At 33.0% G+C, this 21,862-nt stretch overlaps 1 protein-coding gene across 1 annotated transcript in view; it reads left to right on the top strand.

Moving 5' to 3' along the window:
• Positions 1-21,862, top strand: part of NUP107 (nucleoporin 107) — a 65,812-nt gene that overhangs the window by 12,632 nt on the left and 31,318 nt on the right. The window contains exons 3-7 of the mRNA XM_051962439.1: positions 5,338-5,453; positions 10,203-10,344; positions 13,632-13,735; positions 18,570-18,697; positions 19,869-19,917. Coding sequence (XP_051818399.1) covers positions 5,338-5,453; positions 10,203-10,344; positions 13,632-13,735; positions 18,570-18,697; positions 19,869-19,917 — 539 coding nt within the window. The remainder of the gene's footprint in view (positions 1-5,337; positions 5,454-10,202; positions 10,345-13,631; positions 13,736-18,569; positions 18,698-19,868; positions 19,918-21,862) is intronic.

The raw sequence follows: 21,862 nt of genomic DNA, 5'->3' as shown, positions 1-21,862 counted from the left end.
TTAATGCTAGAAACTTGAAGGTGATTTGAGATTCCATGACAGTATCACAGTGCCAAACTGTGCCATAGACTATAAGATGCTAAGCGCTTAATTATCTAATGTAAGTCGTCTTTTATGCGGTCGATATTCTACAAACACTTGTTGAGGTCATATGACTTGGAGATCCGTGAGTATTAAAGTTGTCAAAGACATTTCCATGGACAGGAATTTTGAGTTGGCTTTTAAAAGTTAAATATTCAAGGAGACCAAGTTGAGTTCCTTTCTGAATATTATAGATTGGAAAATGAGTTCACATTCTTTGATCAGTGAAAAAGAAGATTGCTCTAATTTGAATACTTCCCTGAAACAAAACTTGATGAGTACTTTATTGCCTTAATATTCACAATTCTCTTAATTATACTGTTTCAGGAATGGGTTTGGGGAGATGTCTTCTCCTGCTGTCCGAGACGTGGAAGTGACACGGACAGCTCGAAGACAAAGTGCACACAAGAGAGTGTCTAGTATCCTTTCAGTTTTAAATATTGTAACAAAAATAACAGTTTGCATTTGCACTCAGGGCTATAATTAATTTTTCTCAAAGCATTTCTTGATTTCTTAATTACCAATTCCAGTGATCTATTTTTTTCCCCTCTCAATTCTCATTTTTGATTCCTTTGATGTTCTTGGTACTATTGATCATCCCCCTCTTCTTTATACTCTCTCCTTCCTTATCTTCAGAAATATCATAATTGGCTAGTTTTCCTACCTCATCTGTTTTCTTTTGACTCTTCTGTCTCCTTAATGTGAATCTTCCCAAAGGTTCTAATTTGCTTCTTTGTTTTTTTTCCGTAATATCTTTTTTGGCAGTCTTCAATCTCAAGACTTCAACTTAAACCTTTATGTAGAATAATAGTAATTTTTTTTAACATTTTGATAAGTGTTTAATATAATGTGTTTCCATTGTAAACCTCTATATTTTTGTTATTCATTTAAAAACATCCTGAGGGATGATATGATGGTATACTTAAAGAATCCTAGAATCAACTAAAAAACTACTACAAACAATTCAGAACTTTAACAAAGTTTTAGGATACAAAATAAATTCACATAAATTATCAACATTTCTATATGTTATCAACAAAGTGCAGCAGTAAGAGATACAAAGAGAAATTCCATTTAAAATTACTAGATAATATGAAATAGTTGGGCGTCTACCTGCCAAGACAAAATCGGAAACTATATGAGCATGATTATAAAACATTTTCCATAAAATAAAATCAGATCTAATCAATTGGAAGACTATCAAATACTCATGGGTAAGCCAAGCTAAATTGTCATAAAAATGACAATTCTACCTAAATTAATCTACTTATTCAGTGCTATACCAATCAAGCTGCCAAAAAATTATTTTATAGAGCTAGAAAAAATAAAAACAAAATTCATCTGGAAGAACAAAAGGTCAAAAATTTCAAGGGAATTAATGAAAAAAATGCAAATGAAGATAGTCTAGCTGTATCAGACTTAAAATTGTATTATAATGCAGCAGTCATCAAAACCATTAGGTTTTGAATAAGAAATAGAGTGGTGGATCAGTGGAATACATTAGATATGCACAGCATAATAATCTAGACCTGTAGCAACCTAGTATTTGATCAAACTCCAGCTGCTGGAATAAGAACTCAATATTTGACAAAAATTGCTATGAAAACTATGATCTGGACATACAGAATGAGACCATAAACATTAGGAAAACAAGGGTTAATTTATCAGATTTTTGTAGATGAGAGGAATTAATGACCAAAGAATAACTAGAGAACATTATGAAAAGCAAAATGGACAACTTTGATTACATTAAATTAAAAAGGTTTTGCACAAACAAAACCACCAGAAACAAGATTAAAAGGTAAGTACAAAGCTGAGAAAAATCTAGACAGCCCATATTTCTGATAAAGGCCTCATTTCTAAACTATATAAAGAACTGTGTCAAATTTATAAGAATGTAAGTCATTCCCCAATTGATAACTGGCCAAAGGATATGAATAATTTTCAGATGACTAAATTAGAGCCATCTATAGTTATATATAAAAAAAAAATGCTCCAAATCTCTGAAATATCACTTCACCCCTCTTAGAATGGCTATGATGACAGGAAAAAATGATAAATGTTGGAGGAAATGTGGAACAACTGGGACACTAATGCATTGTTGGAGGAGTTGTGAAATGATCCCACATTTTGGAGAGCAATTTGGAACTGTGTCCAAAGGGCTATTAAACTGTATATCCTTTAATCCAGCAGTGTCTCTAATGGGGCCTGTATCTCAGAGATCATAAAAAAGGGAAAAGGGCCCATATATGCAAAAATGTTTGTAGCAGCCCTTTTTGCAATGGCAAGAAACTGGAAACTGAGTGGATGCCCATCAATTGGAGAATGGCTGAATAAGTTATGGCATATGAATGTGATGGAATATTAATGCTCTATAAGGACTAGCAGGATGATTTAAGAGAGGCTGGGAGAGACTTACATGAACTGATGCTAAGTGAAGTGAGCAGAACCAAGAGAACATTGTACACAGCAAGAAGATGTGATGATCAATTCTGATGGATGTGACTGTCTTCTACAACGAGATGATTCAGGCCACTTCCAAGTAGACAGCATGTCTAAACTTATTACCTGACTTTAATTTGGAAATTGTGGACCTGAGCTCTAACATTCTTAAGAGTTTTTTTCTTGAGAAAAAGTTTCTTTCAGGAGAGGACTGGTGGATTCTTTTTGTTTTCATTTTTCTAGTTCTGAGAGATCTGAGCAGTTTTCATTTATGATTTTTTGAAATATAGAATATCTTTTTTTTACTTTTTTTTTAAAATGAGATTATGATTCTTATATTTTTTTGACCTTTTCTTTTTTCCAGTCAATTTCTAATATTTTCATTTTGATTTGTTTTTTCCCCAAATATTTTGATTTTATTTTAATATTTCTTATCTCATTTAATGATTGCTTTCTGTTTGGTCCATTCTCATTTTCAGGATATTCAGTTCTTGAGTAACTTTCCTTGGCATTCTTTCCTATGTAACTTTTGTTTTATCTCTCATTTTATTTCTTCTAGGTACTCATTTAGTCATTGTGACCTGAATTTTTTTTTCCTCTGAGATTCTACTTGGACTTGTAGAATTTTTCTCTTCAATGGCCAAATGACCATCTCTTTTAGTTTAATAACCTGTTGACCTTCTTCATAAAATGATAAAATTCTCTCCTCCTTAAAAAAAGAAAGAAATTATTCTCTTTTAGGTTAATCCCTTTGGTTTCTTATGATTCAAAGTATTCATTGTGTTTTTCTTCTGCTTGCTTCTTCTGCTCTCTAGCCTCAGTTTCTCAGTTGAGGACTAGTGTTGGGTCACACTTCACTTCTATTGCTCTAGATGGTGTGAACAAATCCACTTGTTTCTGAGTGTAATGTAAGAGGAGGCTCTTCCTTTTTTGGGAAATAGATATCCTTAATATTCCCTCTTTGATTCAGTTCCAGTTTCTTTAATTATTTAATTTAGAAGTTTACAACTTCTGGACTCATACATGTCTTTCTGTTGCGGCTCTTTCCTCCTACCAATTCTTTCTTGGTACCACTGCCAAAATGATCATTTCTAGAACCATCATGTTACTTGACTACTCAGAACATTTCTGTGGGTATTTATTGAATGAAATTTACATTTCTTTGCTTGACTTTCTAAACTCCCTACAATACTGAACCACTATATTTTCCCAGTCATAACTATTATTACTCTAGTGATTTAATCCTTCTGCACCTCAGTTTCTATATTTAAAAAGTGAAGCGATTGCACTAAATGACCCCTGAGGTCCGTCCTATGATCTGTGCTTTATCTAAACTAAATTGTTCCCTGCCTTCTCAAATCCAATTATAAAATTATGCTTTTATGCCTCCTTACTTGTGCTTTTGCATGAAAGGTCTCTTTCCCATTGTATTTGTTGAATTATCCTTCTTCCCAGACACTAGCTACAAGTCATCTCCATGAATGCTTTTCTGATTACCTTGCTGTCATTACCTTCCTCCTGATACATTCAATTGTAGGATGCCATGTTATATTCTGTTGTATATTATGATTTTCTATACTTCTTTCTGTCTTTTACTCCATTGGATTGTAAAAAGTAAATATACTAACTCTTATTTTACTTTGGCTTACTCAGTGTCTAGGACAATACTCTATTCAGTAGGGGCTTCAGTAGGGGCTATTTAGTTCTTGATATAGAAGAATTACTTGTCCTTTTATTAAATACATATAACATAAACATGCTTAATTATAATTTGAAAGACATCTTCCATCCAAATGAATAGTTTTTCTTAACTAACTTGCCTACCAGTCTTGACTCCTCAAGAAGATACTTTGGCTAACACCACACCAAGAAGCCAAATAATTCCCCGAACTCCCAGTTCATTTCGCCAAACCTGTAAGATTGTTGCTTTTAAAATTTTCTAATCATATTGATGCTAATAAAGATCACATTAGCTCTTCTATCATTTTTACTTTTTTTAAAATTCTTTAAGTAAAGAACTTCTCTATGTTTAGTAAGCCTCTTCTTGGTGGATTAATTAATGTAGAAAATCCTTTGGTCTTTAGGCAAATAAATCTGCTTGGTCCTGTTGTGATTGAGATTTTTTAAAAAGGGTAAACTGAGGCAGATCTTCAAGCAAGGTAACAGAGGGCATGCTACCTGTCAATAAGTGGGTCAGTGACTTTCCTCTGTGGCAAATACTCTGAACAAAGAACAGTTTCCTTTTTCTTGGTTTTGAGGAAAACAGAACAATGCAGATTGTACGTATCATGGGACTGAGGATAACGTGATTGGCTACAAAGCTGGGGTATAGAAAACAACATGATTGATTGGAAGTTTGATAATGGGGATTTATAAACGACTCTCCCCCTCTTGTCTTGTTAGACTAAGAAGTTCTCATTGAATGCAGGCTTTTGAACAATAAACCATATATCCTTGAAGGATAGTTGGTAGAATAAAGATAATCAGGCCCAACTTCCTTTCATTTCCCAAGATTAGCAAAATTCTTTGAGGCAAGGATGGATCAGTGATGAGTAAGAGAGCTGGATCTCTAAAATTCTTCCACTACTGGCCATCTGAATTCTGAATTAAAATCATAGACAAAGAACCTTGAGTTAAGCAGATATAGGACAAAATCAATTAGTGATAAATAGGATCAATAGGAAAACCATAAAGGATTCATCTTAATTTTCTCAGTCCTCAAATAATTGGGGAAAAATCAAATTGTATATTCTAACCACAAAAAACTTAAATGAACAGAAACCTTAAATTCTTGTGCCACACTTTTCTCTTCAGTTACTTCATCGAATCGAAGTTTATTAAGGCAGCCAGATGTTTCTGCTATTCTTGCAACAGGAATAAAGTCTCCACGGATTGCACATTCACCCGCCTTCTTGGGAAATCTATCTGCGGTATGTGAAAAGCTAGAATTGGTTAATAATTACATCTTCATTTGTAAGTTTTGCGTTCCAAATGATAAAGGCTTTCAGTAAGAATTAATATAAAATTAATTCTAAAAGAAATATCATTTCTGAGTAATTCTGTGATATATATATTGGAGCACATAATTTGTCCAGCAGTAAGCATTGAATACTTCGAAAAATTAGGTAAGAAATCACAGGTAGAAAGTAGAGGAAAAGCTAGATGTCAAGGCAAAGAATCAGTGTTATCCATTATTGTGTGGATCAGAAGAAAATAAATTGATGGTAGCATTAAAGTCTAACCTTTCAGCTATAGAGCATGGAAACCAAAATTGGAACTGAGTATCATTGAAAAGGAATGAGAAGAGGAAATGGGGTGCACCAGAGAGAACTTTAGACTTCAGAAACCTGCATACTACTGTACATACAGACAAAAGGAAGAGCAAAGTGCTTTGCCCATTCATCTTGGGACAAAATAGAACAAATCCATGCTATATTAAGCTTCTAAATTTCACATAATAAAAGAAAAAAAAAGAAAGCTTAGGAGACATTTTTGTTAATTTTTTTTAATACTTTGATAAATATGTAAGAATACTGAACCAAAAAAAGTCTCATAAATACTTTTATACACACATACACACACAATTTTTGGCTGGGGTAATTGAGGTTAAGTGACTTGACAGGGTCCCACAGTTAAGAAGCGTTAAGTGTCTGAGTACAGATTTGAACTCAGGTCCTCTTGACTACTGGGCTGGTATTCTATCCACTGCGCCACCTAGCTGCCCCTAATACCAGTATTTTTAGAGGAGCATATTCTGTGGTAGTAAAGAATCAGAAACAAAATAAATAACCATAGATTGGGAAACAACTAAACAAATTATGGGATATTAATGAAATGTAAGATTACTGTGTTGTAAGAAATGACAAATATGAATGCAGAGAAGGATGGAAAGATTTACAGGAAGTGATAGAAAGTGAGTCAAAAAAAAGTATACACAATGAATACAACAGTTCATTATCAATGGAAAACATTATCAACCACAAAACAATTGGAAATAGGTATTGCAAAATTACAAAGAACAGCTCAATCTTAATGTACAAAATAAAAGATGATAAAATTTTATTTTAAAGAAAAGAGATAAGATAAGAAAATTTTGACAGTATAGTTCCATATCATATTACATCCCAACTGGTAAAGGACAGTTGCTAAGTTTTAATAGTTCTAAATCCAGTACAATTACTGAACACCTTTATTCTCTGTCCATAGATGAAGAGGAACTAAACTATGTTGTACACAAATGGTTCTCAAGTAAAAGATCAGAGGTTATCTCTATTTTTGGCTCATTATTTGTGAAAAAGACAAAGGCGTTTTACAATAAATCCAACTGGCAGAGCCTTTTGCATTTCCCTATAGGATGATTTTAATATTTAAGCTTATGAAAAATTATGTTGACCATAAAACTTCAGAACAAATATATATGTGTTTTTTTAAAAACCTAATATCTGAATATGTTCTAAAAACAACAAAGTGCCAAGAGTCCTTAACTTGGATTCAGGAAAGACTTGAGTGCAAATCCTTCCCCAGATACTGATTAGCTGGGTAGCCTTAGCAAGTCGCTTATTTGCCCTCTCCAAGCCCCAATTTCCTAGTCAAGAAAATGGAGATAATAATACTTGCAGAACAAAGTATTTTTTGCAAATTAAAGGAAATAATATGTAGAGTGATTTGTAAATCTTAAATACTATATAAATGTCAGCCATTATTGTCATTTTCTGTCTTCTGAATAATCTTGTAGCATTTCTGAAATTTTTCTACTTTGGCAAGACCTGTCAGATTCTACCTCATTTATGACATATACCTGTTACTTAATGGTCAGTTATAAATGGCAAAAACATTATTATGGAACCATTCAAAGTTGTTCTAAATACTTATTGTTGTTAATATATACAGTGTTTTGCTCACTTCGCTATTTCATGCAAATCTTTCCATGCCTTTCAAAATCATTGAGCTTATCGTTTCTTACAGCAGAGTAGAATTCAATCAACAATCATAAATCACAACTTGTTCAGCCATTCCCTAGTTGATGGAGATCTTTGCAATTTCCAGTTTTTTTTGCCAACACAAAGAGAAGTGATGTAAACATTCCATTCACATTCAGAGTTATAATTATTTGTGAATTTTATTTCACTTTATTTTTATTCATTGTTTTCTTTCTCAGCCTCTCTATCCCTGTTAACTTATCTTTTACCTTCTTCTTCATTCCCCTTCTGGTACGCCTACCGGAGTCCTCCTAGGCCTCCAATATCTTTTTTAAAAAACTTTTTATTTTTTTAAATACATGGAAAATTTGGAATTAATCCAAAAAGTTATCGAATTGATCTAGCAGTCTCTACTGGATCTGTATCCCAAAGAGATCAGAAAAAAGGACCCATATGTGCAAAAATGTTTGCATCAGCTTTTTGTGGTGGCAAGGAACTGGAAACTGAGTGGATGTCCTTCAGATGGAGAATGGTTGATAAGTTATGGTATATGAATGTTATGGAATATTATTGTTCTATAAGAAATAATGGGCAGGCTAATTTTAGAAAAGTCTACAAAGCCTTACATGAACTGATGCTAAGTAAAATGAGCAGAACCAGGAGATCATTATAAACAACAAGAAGACTATACAGTGTTCAATTATGGACGTGGCACTCTTCAACAGTGAGATAATTCAGGCCAATTCCTACAGAACTTGTGATGTAAAGCCTAGATCTGCACCCAGAGAGAGGACTGTCGGGGCTGATTATGCATTACAACATAGTATTTTCATCTTTGTTGTTATTGTTTGCTTCCCCCCCCCCCCTTTTAATTTGATTTGTTCTTGTGAAGCATGATAAATGTGGAAATATGTTTAGAGAAATTGCACATGTTTAACCTAGATTACTTACTATCTAGAAGAGGGGGTGGGGAAAAGGAAGGAAAAAATTTTGAAACTCAAGGTTTCGCAACAGTGAATGTTGAAAACTATCTTTGCATTTATTTTGAAAATAAAAGGCTATTATCAAAATTTAAAAAAAAATTTTAATGTTATGTTTTCACCATCTCCTCTCCCCCACATAGCAAGTAACTTAATGTAGGTTCAACATATGCAATTCTTATAATGCGTTTGGCTCTCTCCATTACAAGTCCTTTGAAATTGGCTTGAATCACCTCATTGTTAAAAAAAGCCTTGTCCATCACAGTTGATCATCATATAATCTTGCTGTTGCTTTGTACTGTGTTCTTTTGGTTCTACTCCCTTCACTTAGCATCAATTCATATAAGTCTCTCCAGGCCTCTCTGAAATCATCCTGCTGATCTTTTCTTACAGAACAATAACATTTCATAACATTCATATACCACAATTTATTCAGCCATTCTCCAGTTGGAAATATTTTTCTAGTTTTCTTGCCACTACGAAAAGTGCTGCTACAAACATTTTTGCACATGTGGGTCCCTTTCCCTCCTTTAAGATCTCTTTGGGATTTAAGCCCAGTAGAGACATTGCTGGATCAAAGGGTATGCATAGTTTGATAGCCCTTTAGGCATAGTTCCAAATTGCTCTCCAGAATCCAGCATCCCAACTTCAATCCATACATCCCTCTAAAAGTCCCTCTTAATTCCATTTCTCATCTCTACATCTTCAGGAGACTTTTATGTTTATGTAGCAGTTCCTCTTCAACCCAGCTGAGAGTAAGATTCCAGAATGACCAGCCCTCCATCCCTTTCTGCTTCTTCTGCATTGTTTCTTTCTTAATATAATGTTCCCCTTTATTTTTTTGCACCTAGTTTTGCTATTTAGGGTCACTTCATCATACACAACCCAGCCTGAGCCTTTCTTTCAAACTACTTTAGTGATGATGACTTTTAATATTACTAATAACTTTTCATATATGTAATAAAGAAACAGTTTTATTGCAATAAATGCCTTTTAATTAGTCTTTAACTTTTTCCTTATTTCTTCTGGATCTTTTAATTGAATTTTCCATTGAGTTCTGGTTTTTTTGTTACAAACATATACAAGATGTTCTTTTTTCCCCTTCATTTGGGATGCTGGATAAGTTATTCTTGGATACAACCCTTGTTCTTTGAAATATGTTTCAAGACTTATAGTCTTTATTATAACTTTTAGGTAGTCTGACAGTTCTATATTTTCTATCCTTAATCTGTTCTTCAAGTAAGTTTTTTTTCTTTTTAAAGAAATGACAGATTCTCCCTTTTTCTAATTTTATTATTTCTTAGTATCTTTTAACAAAAAAAAAAATTCCTCATTGAATGTCCTTTTATTTCTTGGAGCCTTCCTTTATTTCAGTCATTATAATTTTATAGCTGCATAGGCACAGATCATGTGAATGTGAAAATAGATTCATTATAAAATATTTGATGATTTTATAAATTTTTATTAAAATTATTTTATCTCTTGGAAAAGAAGTATATAAATAATTTTTGTGAATTGATCTCTAATCTTACAGTTTTTTGGTAGACAAAAATATACTAATACATCATCAGCAAATATTATGGACTCTTCATTTTCAGCATTAATCCCTCATTTCTCTTCCCTGTCTTTTCTAATTTGTGTTTCCAATACTGCATCAAATAAAAGTTGTCAAAGTGGGAAATAAAATCTCAAATCATTATAAGTAATTTGTAGGACTCAATTTGTAATTCTCTGGTTATTTAGCTGTACTATCTTAAATCATTTTCTCATTTTTTAAAAGGTAACTAATCTAGATGAGAGTAACTGGACAGCAGCATTCTCCCCACAGCGTTCAGCGCTCTTCACAAACATAGATCCTTCTAATATGGAAGATGTGACTTTAAGTGCTGTTATGCTACGTGAGGATGATCCTGGAGAAGCTGGTAAAATGGCTTTGACTTTCATTTGTGATGATGTTGATTTGGTTCTTAGGAGTAACTAATGTCGCTCTCATTTCACATTTTCCAAACTGTAGTTCTTTAGCAATTTTTTTTTAAGCACCTACTTTGTGTAGAGCAATATGCCAAATATTGAGGAAAATACTGAGTTAACTAAAGCAGGAGCCCTGTGCTTTCTTGGAGCTTAAGGCAGGAGTGGATGTGAAAAGACACAAATAAAATTTCATGGTAATGTTTTGTTGATGAAGTTAACGAGAGGTTTAGTCATGGACCTTATTCCTGTTTTCTGCCTTGATGGATGATGGTCATGCAAGTTTTATATTTTGATAATCTTCCAAAAATTCAGATGGCAAACTATCATAGTATTTGTGTTTTCTTAAGATTCTCCATAGAGAGTTCATTCAACATATTGGATATTTGCTGCAGATCTTTTAACATTGTATGGATACCCATGGAGCACAAAGTCTGTCAGTTTCTCTCTCCTTGTTTCCTGTCCAGCACATTCTGAGCAATTACTTGTATCATATGCAGCACGTTTCATGGACTGATTCCATCTTACTACATAAATCCAAGTCTGGCTAACAGGCTTTGTGTATCTGTTTTGTTTACCTTCTGTGACTACTTAAACCACATAATCTTTGGTATGGCTCTTAGGAGGTGTTGCAGTATTACAGGGGTTTGAAGCAGACGTCACAATGTCACCCACAGACAGGACTTCCTAGAAAGCTCCAAGTCTTACAACAAATCCATCATCTGTTGGAAATCTGCTATAGGTTTTCATGTAGAAGAAGAGGATAAAACACTGAGCATCATGTCCTCATAAAACAGCAAGCAGCAGTAGAGAGAAAAATAAAGTAATAGAAAAAAAGAGATCCACTGAATTAAAGTCAGCCTAGAGGTATTAAATGAAGAAGCTGGGAGGACAGGAAGTAGAAGGACATGGAGATAGGTTTACAAAAATTTTTATACCATCATTTTTTTATAATCATTGTCATTGTAGTCAATACTTTGGAACTCCTACTGTCACAGTTCCAAATATACTCTGAGGAAGTAGAAAAGTACTCAAGAAAGCTAAAATGAGAAAGGTGAAGAATTTTGCTTTATACAAGCTTAATTCAGGCATTACTTTTCTGCTTCATCTGAAATATCTATTTCTTCCTCTATTTCTTAGTAGATTTGTCTTTTGATGTAAATTGAAAAAGCATTTGTATTTGATTTTTTAGAAAATTAGTGTTTCTTGTAGAATAAATCAGAAGATATAAACATTTAACCTATATTGGATTACTTGCTGTCTTGGGAAGGGGAGAGGAGGGAGGGAGGAAGAAAAATTTGGAACACAAGATTTTGCAATGGTGAATATTGAAAACTATCTTTGGATGTATTTTGAAAAATAAAAAGCTATTATTATTTTAAAGAAATATGAGCAGTTTTTAAAGGAATTGGAAAGTACTAACAACCATATGAAATCACTTTAGTCATAATCCAATAAATAAAGAAGAATGTAAATTGAAATAACTGAGGTTTGCTCACAGCTTAACAAATTTCAAAGATATCAGTTCATTGTTAGTAGAGCCATGAATTGCTGCAACCATTCTAGAAAGCATGTGGAGAGCAATTTAGCTGTTCATACCTTTTGACCTTGAGATTTCATTGCAGAGTGTTTATATCCCAAGGCTCAGTTACCAAAAGGCCTCATACACACAAAAATATTTATGATAGTACTTTGTATCAGCAAAGAAGTATAAAGTAGATGCCCATTAATTAAGGAATAGTTGAATAGATTGGGGTATATGAATGCAATATAATATTGTAATGTAAGAAATTAATGTGATGAATAAAGAAGCAGGACTTCTCTGACACAAGGTGAAGTTAGCAGAACCAGGAAAACAGTTTTCATAATGGCTACAGCAGTGTAAATGAAAAGAACAGCACCACAGAACAATAAAAAATTCAGAATTATAATGATTCTGAATTGGGCCTAAAGAAGACATTCCCCATATTTCTTTTGTAAATATGGGGATGATAACTATGGAACACTACATATAATATGTATTTTTTTATCCTTGATAATAAAAGATGGCTCTCTGTGGGACAGGGGAGGAGACAGACAGAGAAAGAGACGACACAGACAGACAGAGAAGTAATACAGTGGAAAATATAGGTGATATTAAATCAATAAAAATGTATTTTGAAATAATAAAACATCTTGGTGTTTTCTTGGTAAAGATACTGGCATGGTTTGCCATTTCCTTCTCTGGTATGTTTTACAGGAAAGGAAACTGAGGGAAACAGTGACATGCCTTGTCCAGGGTCACACTTAATAAGTACCTGAAGCCACATTTGAATTCAGGAAACCAAGTCGTTCTAACTTCATGCCCAGCACTTTATCAACTGTGCTACTTTGCTCCCCTATCTTAGAAACTAACTTCTATTAATTTTGAAAGGAACTCAGTTTCCCCATATGTTCTATAGTATATTGTTACAAGTATCTTCTTTGCATGAAGGATTGTTCTACTTAGTAGTGACTTAATTGTCTTTTTTGAACTTGTATAAGAGTATGAGAATATTTGTGATTGCTAGATAGGTTATTATAAGTTAATTTAGAATCCTAGAACCTAGAGCAGGAAGAGATTTTGGAGAGCATTTAGGTCTCATTTTATCATTGAGGAAGCTGAGATCACACAGCCACTTAATAGCAGAGTCATGGCTGTAATCTTTTATCTTGTGACCTCACACCAGGGATTTGTGGTATGTATCATGCTGCCTCTTCACCAAGCTGATGATCTAAGTTAACTGTCATTTTCCTTGGTGGGACATAATTTTTGCTGTTTATGTTTTAATGAATTGTTGATTTTTCCGTTTACATATTGATTATCTAAAATCGTTTCAAAGTGCCATTTTATCATGAACCTTGAGACAGGTATGTGAATACAATGTAGAACTTTCATGAACTTTTCCATTTTTCCTGAGAACAGCTGGATTTAGCTATCTTATGTAAAGACATGCTATTTCAGTATGTCTGGGTAGTTTTCTAAAATATTTTAAATATTTCTGATTTGTAAAGGTTGAAATAGAACATAATTCATGTTTTTGAAATTTGACCCCAGATTTTCTTAACAGTCAGAAAGAGAAGAAAGTAAAGCCAGTTACTTAATGTTAATACTAGTATAGGTAATCAATTGTTTCAATAAAATTTTGTTATTAAATCAAATAACCTGGACACTTGGTTATCTCATCACAAATATTTTCTTTTCTTTTTGATATATTTTTAGCAACAATGAGTATGTATTCTGACTTCTTGCATACTTTTCTGAAGCATGCTTCGACTACAGTTTTTGAACTAGTAGAAGAGTATGAGAATATTTGTGATAGTCAGGTAAGTGTTTCAACCTTATGTTGCCTAAGCCCATTACTTTTGTTATTAAAACATTTAGAATAATATTTCAGTTAATCCTGGGAGCATCTTATTAAGAAAATAGTCATGCAATCATCTTTTCATTAGATAAGGAAGAGAGTCATCCCCTTCCTTTCCTAGTCATCTGGATAAGTCATTGAAAGAATTAGATATAAAATTTAGGAAAGCCTTAAAAATTGATGTAAGGCTACTTGATGGATGTTATATTTAGAAAAATAGAGATTAATTTAGGATTTAAAAGAACTAAGTTAAGCTTTTTTTTTTAAAGCAAATTTATAAAGTAGTTACTTTGAGAATTCACTTAGATTTATATCTGAAATTAACACTTTGCCTCCTCACAATCTTTTTTTGTGAATAAGTATGAATGGAACAGATAAAATTTTTATCAATCAATTTGCAGGAGTAAGAATGTTATCAAAGAAATACTTACAGAAGGAAAATTCACTTTCGCCAATTCAATTGAAAATATTCATTAAACTTCTCTGTGAGAGAGGCATTGTTCCCCCTCTAGGAGTTACAAAAATTAATAAAACATAGTCTTTGTCCTTAAGGACTATACACTTTTTACTCTATTGTGACATGAATATTCTGAGTTTAAAAAAAAAAACCACTTCATAATTGAATAGGTAGGATAATCACTTTCTTCATAATGTAATAAAAGGAGTTTTAGATGAGAGAATTTTTCAGAACTAGCTTTAGAGAATGTATAGAGAAAAGCAGCATGGCAGGGTGGTCAGCCTGAGTCAAAAAGACCTGCTATCAACACACACTAGCTATGTGACCATCAGCAAATCATTGGCCTCAAATTCTGCTTCTAATGCTTTCTACTTATGCAGTGTTAGGCTGGTTGTTTAATTTCCTTGGGCTTCAGTTTCCTAATCTTTTAAATTAAAAGGTTAAACTGTATGACTTCTTGAGTTCCCTTCTAGCTCTAGGCTTTTGATCATCTGAACTTGTAGTACCTCAGAGATCTTTGTAAGATTAAATTGCAGAACAATTTCTGCTGCAATTAGTTGAAGAGAGTTTTCTCTACTGATGAAATCATGGGTCTAGAAACTCTTCTTCCTTTGCCCAACGTCCTCTCAAAAAAGGGGGTGGGAAAGAAGGAGAAGAATTTAAGTTTTCTTGTTTTAAATAAATCATAACATCAGCACCCCACCATTTATTGAAATTGGTTTGTATTCCTAATTATGCTTTACAAGTCCAGAAATTTTACTTTATAATTCCACAATTTACAAGTCTACTATTGCCACATCTTCTCCCAAATATTTTGAAATGTACTGAGTTTATCCTATTTCTCTTGATTATTGTTTGAGTAACTAGTCATAATTTTGCTTTTAAAAAGTTTTAGTGATCTAAATTTTTCATTTCCTCTGAGTTGCTCAGTAGTTTGTTTTTACAATGATAGTTACTGATCCTGAGAGAACCTTAAAAAGACCTTGTGGGTATCTATTGATATTAGATAAGGCACAACATTTATTAAGCATTTATTATGTGTCGGGAACTATGCTAAGTTATTTGATTTATCAGGCATTGTTTAGATAGGGTCTTTATAGATGTGGGGCAAGATGTTGGAAAAGCAAGAACCCACTACCTCCCTTTTCCCATCTCCTCTTCCCCTATCAAAAGAAAACGCTGCCCTCCTCCAAACAGAATTAAAAAACATACCATCCTGATGGATAAATCCAAGAAAAAGTCCAAGTGAGTTATTTTTCTAACTCAGATTAGTACAAGAAAATGGACAGATATAAAAAATCGGGAACAGAGTCTGGGTAGGAGCTCACTGTGTGCAGCACTCCAGTGCTCAGAAAAAGACTGCACCAAAAGGAGGTGGCAGACCCATATCAGGGCATGGAAGGTTCAACTGCCAAATGGTAGTTTTTTTTGCTTATTACCTGGTTGCAAGTCATAGTTCCATGGTAGACAGAGGCAGGGGGCCTGTATTCAGTAATAAGAAGTGATTGCAGGCCCTATATTGTATATTAAGAGAGAAGCAAGTTTAGAAGCAAAATGTAACTCAGATTTCAGGAACAGAGGAGGATCTCAGTTCCAACTTTTAGCCCAGCCTGAAGTCTGTAGAAGAATAATTACAATAGAAATCCCAGACCAAAAGGGATTGTGCATTTTTTTTCACTAGGCAGAGCTTGCCAGGTAGTTGATAGAAGATGAGTCTAGTAGCTTGTTGCTTGCATCCAAATCCAGGTAAGGAATTTACAGTACCAAAACCAGGGAAGGCCGTCAGTCAGGACCTTTTCTGGAACATTAAAACTTTGGGACCACTTGGGAAATATTGAAAAGCTTGAAGATTCCCAGTCCAAGCTATCCCTGCAATGCGGCAATAACACAACACTCAATATTCCTAAAGCAGAATTAATTCAGCTTTTCCCCTCAGACATGTGCAGAGCCTAACCCTGACATAAGATTTGAAATCAGAAAGTTTGTAGGTAGAAGAATGAACAAACAAAAAAAGAACCCCAATGTTGTGATGACAGGAAACTCAAGACTCAAATGCAGAAGAGTGACTACAAAATACCTACAAGCAGAACCTCAAAGAAAAATATAACTTGAATACAAATTTGACTAGAATTCCTGGCTGCAAAGGAAGCAAGAGGTTTAATTGTTATTGGTTTTTTTTTTTTAATTTAATCAATGAATTGGAAAAAAAAAAAAAGAAAAGAAATGAGAACTAATGGAAGAAAGAATGGGAAATATAAATAATTTCGCCTAAGAGGTACAAGACCTGGTGCGAGCAATAAATTCTTTGATAATTATAATGGACTAAATAGAAGATTTCATGCAACAAAAATATTAAAACAGTTGAAAAACAGGAAAAAAATAGAAGCAAATGTACGATATCTTAGCAGAAACAATTACTTGGAAAACATAGCAAGGAGAAAAATTTAAGAATCCAGGACTACCTAAATAACATGATCAAAAAAAGTCTGCACATCATATTTTACAAAAATCTTAAAACTACCTCAAATCTCTTAGAACCAAAGGTCAAAGAAATAGAGTACACTATTAACTCCTGAAAGAAACCCCCAAATGAAAATTTCTGGGAATATTAGAGCCAGTCTAAAGTTGCTAAGTCAAAGAAAAATACTGCAGATATGCAGAAAGAAAGAATTCTATTGAGTCACAGCCAGAATCACACATGATTTAGAAGTCAGCACTTTAAAGGAGCAGGGAGCTTGGAATATATTTGAGAAGGCAAAGAACGTGGATTTATAGCTATAACAGATCAGTACAACTGAGTATAATTATACAGGGGAAAAAACAGACTATTAATGAAATGGGGACCTTGGGAAAGACTAGAACTTTTAAAATCTTGATAGTTCAAGCACAAGAGTTAAGAGAAACTTATATTAAAATATAACTACAAAGGGACAATAAAGGACAAGAAAAAATTACTTACATTCAAATATGGGGAGATAATAACTGTATCCTCTCTGATCCCTATCATATGTAATTAGAGGGAGTCAGGTTCAGACAGAAGACCTGGAAAAGGCTCTGTTACATACTGATCGTCTTTTTATAAAAATCTAGAAAGAAAAGGAGAAAAGAATTCTGATGGAAGGGAAAAGAAAGGTTAGAGAAAATTATCTTACATAATCAGAATGTGAAGGTTGACTACATAGAATTCCCAATCCCTCTATTTTTTGTCCACTTGCATTTTTGATTTCCTTCACAGGCTAATTGTACACTATTTCAAAGTCTGATTCTTTTTGTACAGCAAAATAACTGTTTGGACATGTATACATATATTTTATTTAATTTGTACTTTACCATATTTAACATGTATTAGTCACCCTGCCATCTGGGAGAAGGGGTAGGGGGAAGGAGGGGAAAAGCTGGAACAAAAGGTTTTGCACTTGTCAAAGCTGAAAAATTACCCATGCATATATCTTGTAAATAAAAAGCTACTTAAAAAAAAAAGAATGTGAAGGTTGACAAATTTACAAAAAATAAGGTAAGGGGAGCAGTTGGTACTTGAACCTCAGTATCATCTGAACTGGCTAAATGAGGGAAGAGTATATATATGTATACAGTAATTGGAGTCTAAGGAGGTATTCATCAATTGGGGAGCAGCTTAAACAGGTTGTAGTGTATAGAAGTCATGGAGTACTAATATGCTATAAGAAATAAAGAAGAGGGTGGTTGCTGAGAAATTTGGGCAGACTTGTATGAACTGATGTAGAATAGAACCTGGAAAACAATTTATACAATAACAACAATATCAAAGACAAACATGTGAAAGACTTTAGAAACTCTGATCAGAGAATTGATCAACCATTATTCCAGAGGACCAAGAATGAAACATGCCTCTTGCCTTTTGATTGAGAAGTGACATAGAAGTATAGAATGAAACATAATACACACACAAATGTACAAAATATATATTACACATGTATGTCTTTTGGACATAGTCTATGCAGGAATTTGCTTAACTTTGTGTTTCCAACAGTTTTCTTTTTCTTTTATTCTGGTTGTGATAGGAGAGAGAGAAGACACATTTTTACTAACTAAAAATTACATACAATTTTTAAAAAATGAAAAATAGATGGGACTATTATAAATATTGTACATATTAGCTATGCATCAAATACAAATTATTAGATGTGGAAGAAAGTATATGTCCCAGATTAGTAATTAAGTGTCTGTTGTAATTTACATAATACATTTAAATGATACATGAAATATGCTTGAGGTATAATATAAAATAGATAACAGAAAATAATTAGAGGTTATGATGGCAGAAAATGATGTAATCTTGGTATGCAACTATTTCTTTCAGGTGAATATATTAGGTAAAATAGTGAGCAGAGCAACACCTGGACTACAAAAGTTTTCAAAAACAGCCAGTGTGTTGTGGCTTCTTCAGCAGGAGATGGTTACATGGAGACTGCTATCCTCCCTTTACAGGTAATAGACAAGATTGGGGTAAATGACAAATCATGAATAAATATATATTTAAGCTTAAAATGAATAGGGGTGAGTTTGTCAAAAGACTTTGCTATCAATTTTAATTTTAGTGTCATTAGTTTAAAAAAAATTTACTTATATCTTTTATTTTTATATTTGCTATATTTCCCCACTGTATCTCTCCACCTCATCCTTTCCAGAAAATTGTCCATTATGACAAAGTTTTTTAAGAGAAAGATAGAAAAATCAGGAAAATCAAATCAACCATCAAAAACAATCTAACATATACGTTGTTCAACGCTTGTGAAATACTTTATACTTCTCTGGCCAAAAAAGTGTCTTATCTTTATTCTTTAGAGTCAAGTTCAGTCATTTTTATTTTGAAGCATTCAATTTCAAATGGTTTGTGGTTCTTTTTATTTGTATTGTTATAGTCATTGCATATATTGTTATTCTGATTTTGCTTCACTTTGTATGAGTTTATGTCTTTCTATGCTATTTTGTATTTATCTATTTTATCATTCTTACATTCACATACCACAATTTTACACCATTGCTTGACTATAGCTTGAGTATAAGCTTGAAAGATTTGCATACACAAGGATATATACATAAGCGTATTTTAAAATCTGGAAGTATACATTACAGTCTTAGTTCTCTCTCTTTTTTTTTTTTTTTTGGCTCATAGCATTATACTTGGCATGAAGAATCACAATACAATAAATATTTAAGATGGCCACAAAGAAGGTTCCTGGCCTCCACGCCACATTCCCTAGGCCTTAGGAGCACTCTGTCTCTTTCCCTTCTAAGCAAAAGCTCAGAACTATGGAAGGTTCAGCTATGAATGTGTTTTTTTTTTGGTAGCACACTAATGTGCTATAGTATCCCCTTTTAGAACATTAGAGGGCACTCTAATGTCTAAGTGCATCTTGTTAACAAGCAAAACATACTAGTTTATGTTTTATTTTTTAATAAGTTGTCAAGTTCTTAGACATCCATATGTATTATGTCAAATCAGATATTCACTACTTAAATATCTAATATATCATGTATATATGTTATTTTAACTTCTGTGATCTAAACAAGTATTACAGTTTCCATTGCATGTTTTAATAATTAGGTGAGCAAGTATGAATTAATTTTTTTTTACTTCTTGTGTTTTTTTCTGTAGGGACAGAATACAGTCTGTACTAGAAGAAGAAAATGCATTTGAAATTGCTGTAAGTCTTAAATTAGATATTATGATTGATGTTAAATAATGAATGGCAATAATAGTTTTTTAATGGAGATTTCTTTTCTTTTATACCTTCAGAATGGGGCAATGTATTCCTTAATGATGGAATTTGAAATTCTGTGTTGTATGTGGTGGAAGGAAACTGTCATTGGCTCTGGAGTTGGAGGACTTGGGTTTTAATTCTACCTCTAATCATGACAACTTATATGACTTTGGATTCATTGCTTAGCCACTATAAACTTTAGTTTACTCATTTGTAAAATGAGGGAATTGAACTCTGAAGTCCTACCTGATTCTATTATCTTAATTCAATAAATTTAATATAGTTAAGAATATTGGTCTTTTCTGTCATAAAAGACCCTCTGTTGAATTTATCTTTGTCAGGGTAGTTAGAAGGTGTAGGTATAAGTTGCCTTTAATGTTATGATATGTAAAAGAATTTGGAGTGGAAAAAGGATTGTATTGGAAGAAGAGCAAAAGGGAGGTAAAATGGGGTAGGTTTATGCCATATGACAAGGCACAAAAAATTATAATTGAAGGAAAGAAAAGAAGGGGATGAGCATTCTTGGAATCTTAGTCTCATCAGATTTGGCTTAAAGAGGGAATTAGTTTGGGTACAGAAATTTATCTCACCATATAGAGAAGTAGGAGGGGAAAGGGGAAGGCTAATTAGAAAAGAGGAAAGGATAAAACTGGGAGAAGGGACTATAAAGAGTGGGGCAGATTGAGGGAAGTGGTGGTCAGAAGCAAAACACTGGCAAGGAGGGAAAAGGTGAAAAGAGAGAGAGGTATAATCTGAGAAAAAAAGGGAGACAGGAAATACAGTTACTAATCTTAACAGTCAATGTGAATGGGATGAACTCTCCCATAAAGTGGATTAAAAGCCCAGATTCCTATAATATGTTGTTTACAAGAAACAGAAAGATACATATACAGTAAAGGTAAAAGGCTCAAGCAGAAGCTATTATGCTTCTGCTTTAGTTGGAAGAAAAAAAGCAGGAGTAGTGATCATGATCTCAGATTAAGCAAAAGCAAAAATAGATCTAATTACAAGAGAGAAGGAAATTACATCTTGTACCATAGATAATTAAGTACTATCAATACTAAACATACATGCACCAAGTGGTATAGCATCCAGATTCTTAGAAGAGAACTTAAGTGAATTATAAGAAGAAATAAATGGCAAAACTACTAGTAGGGAATCTCAACCTTCCTGTATCAGAACTAGATAAATCTAACGATAAAATAAACAAGAAAGAAGTTAAAGAGGTAAACAAAATTTTAGAAAAGTTAAGCATGGTAGACCTTTGGAGAAAATTGTATGAGGAAGAAAGGAATATACCTTTTTCTCAGTGATATATGGTACCTACACAAAAATTGACCATGTATTAGGGCATAAAAATCTCACAATAAAATGCAGAAAGGTAGAAATAGTAAATCAATCCTTTTCAGATCCATGATCATAATTCAATAAAAATTATGCTAATAAAAGAAAAAGAGATCAAAAGTTAATTGGAAACTAAATAAGCTAATCCTTAGAAAACGTCTCAAACAAAAAGATCTTAGAAACAATTGATAATTTCATCCAAGAGAATGATAATAATGAGACAGCATATAAAAACTTAATGGTATTCAGCCAAAGCAATTCTTAGGGAAACTTTATATCCCTAAATGCTTACATGAATAAAATAGAGAAAGAGAAGATCAATGAATTGGACATGCAACCAAAAAAATTTTAAAAAGAACAAATTAAAAACCCTCAAATGCCAAATTAGAAATTCTGAAAATCAAAAGAAAGCTTAATAAAATTGAAAGCAAGAAAACGATTGAATTAATAAACAAAACTAAGAATTGGTTTTATGAAAAAAACCAACAAAATAGCTAAACCTTTGGTTAATTGATTAAGACACCCTCTGTTGTAAAGGCAGGGA

The sequence above is a fragment of the Antechinus flavipes genome, chromosome 5 (genome assembly GCF_016432865.1).
Source record: "Antechinus flavipes isolate AdamAnt ecotype Samford, QLD, Australia chromosome 5, AdamAnt_v2, whole genome shotgun sequence".
Lineage (NCBI taxonomy): Eukaryota > Metazoa > Chordata > Mammalia > Dasyuromorphia > Dasyuridae > Antechinus > Antechinus flavipes.
Note: the sequence above shows the minus strand (reverse complement) of the source record. Positions and strands in the feature narration are given on the sequence as shown.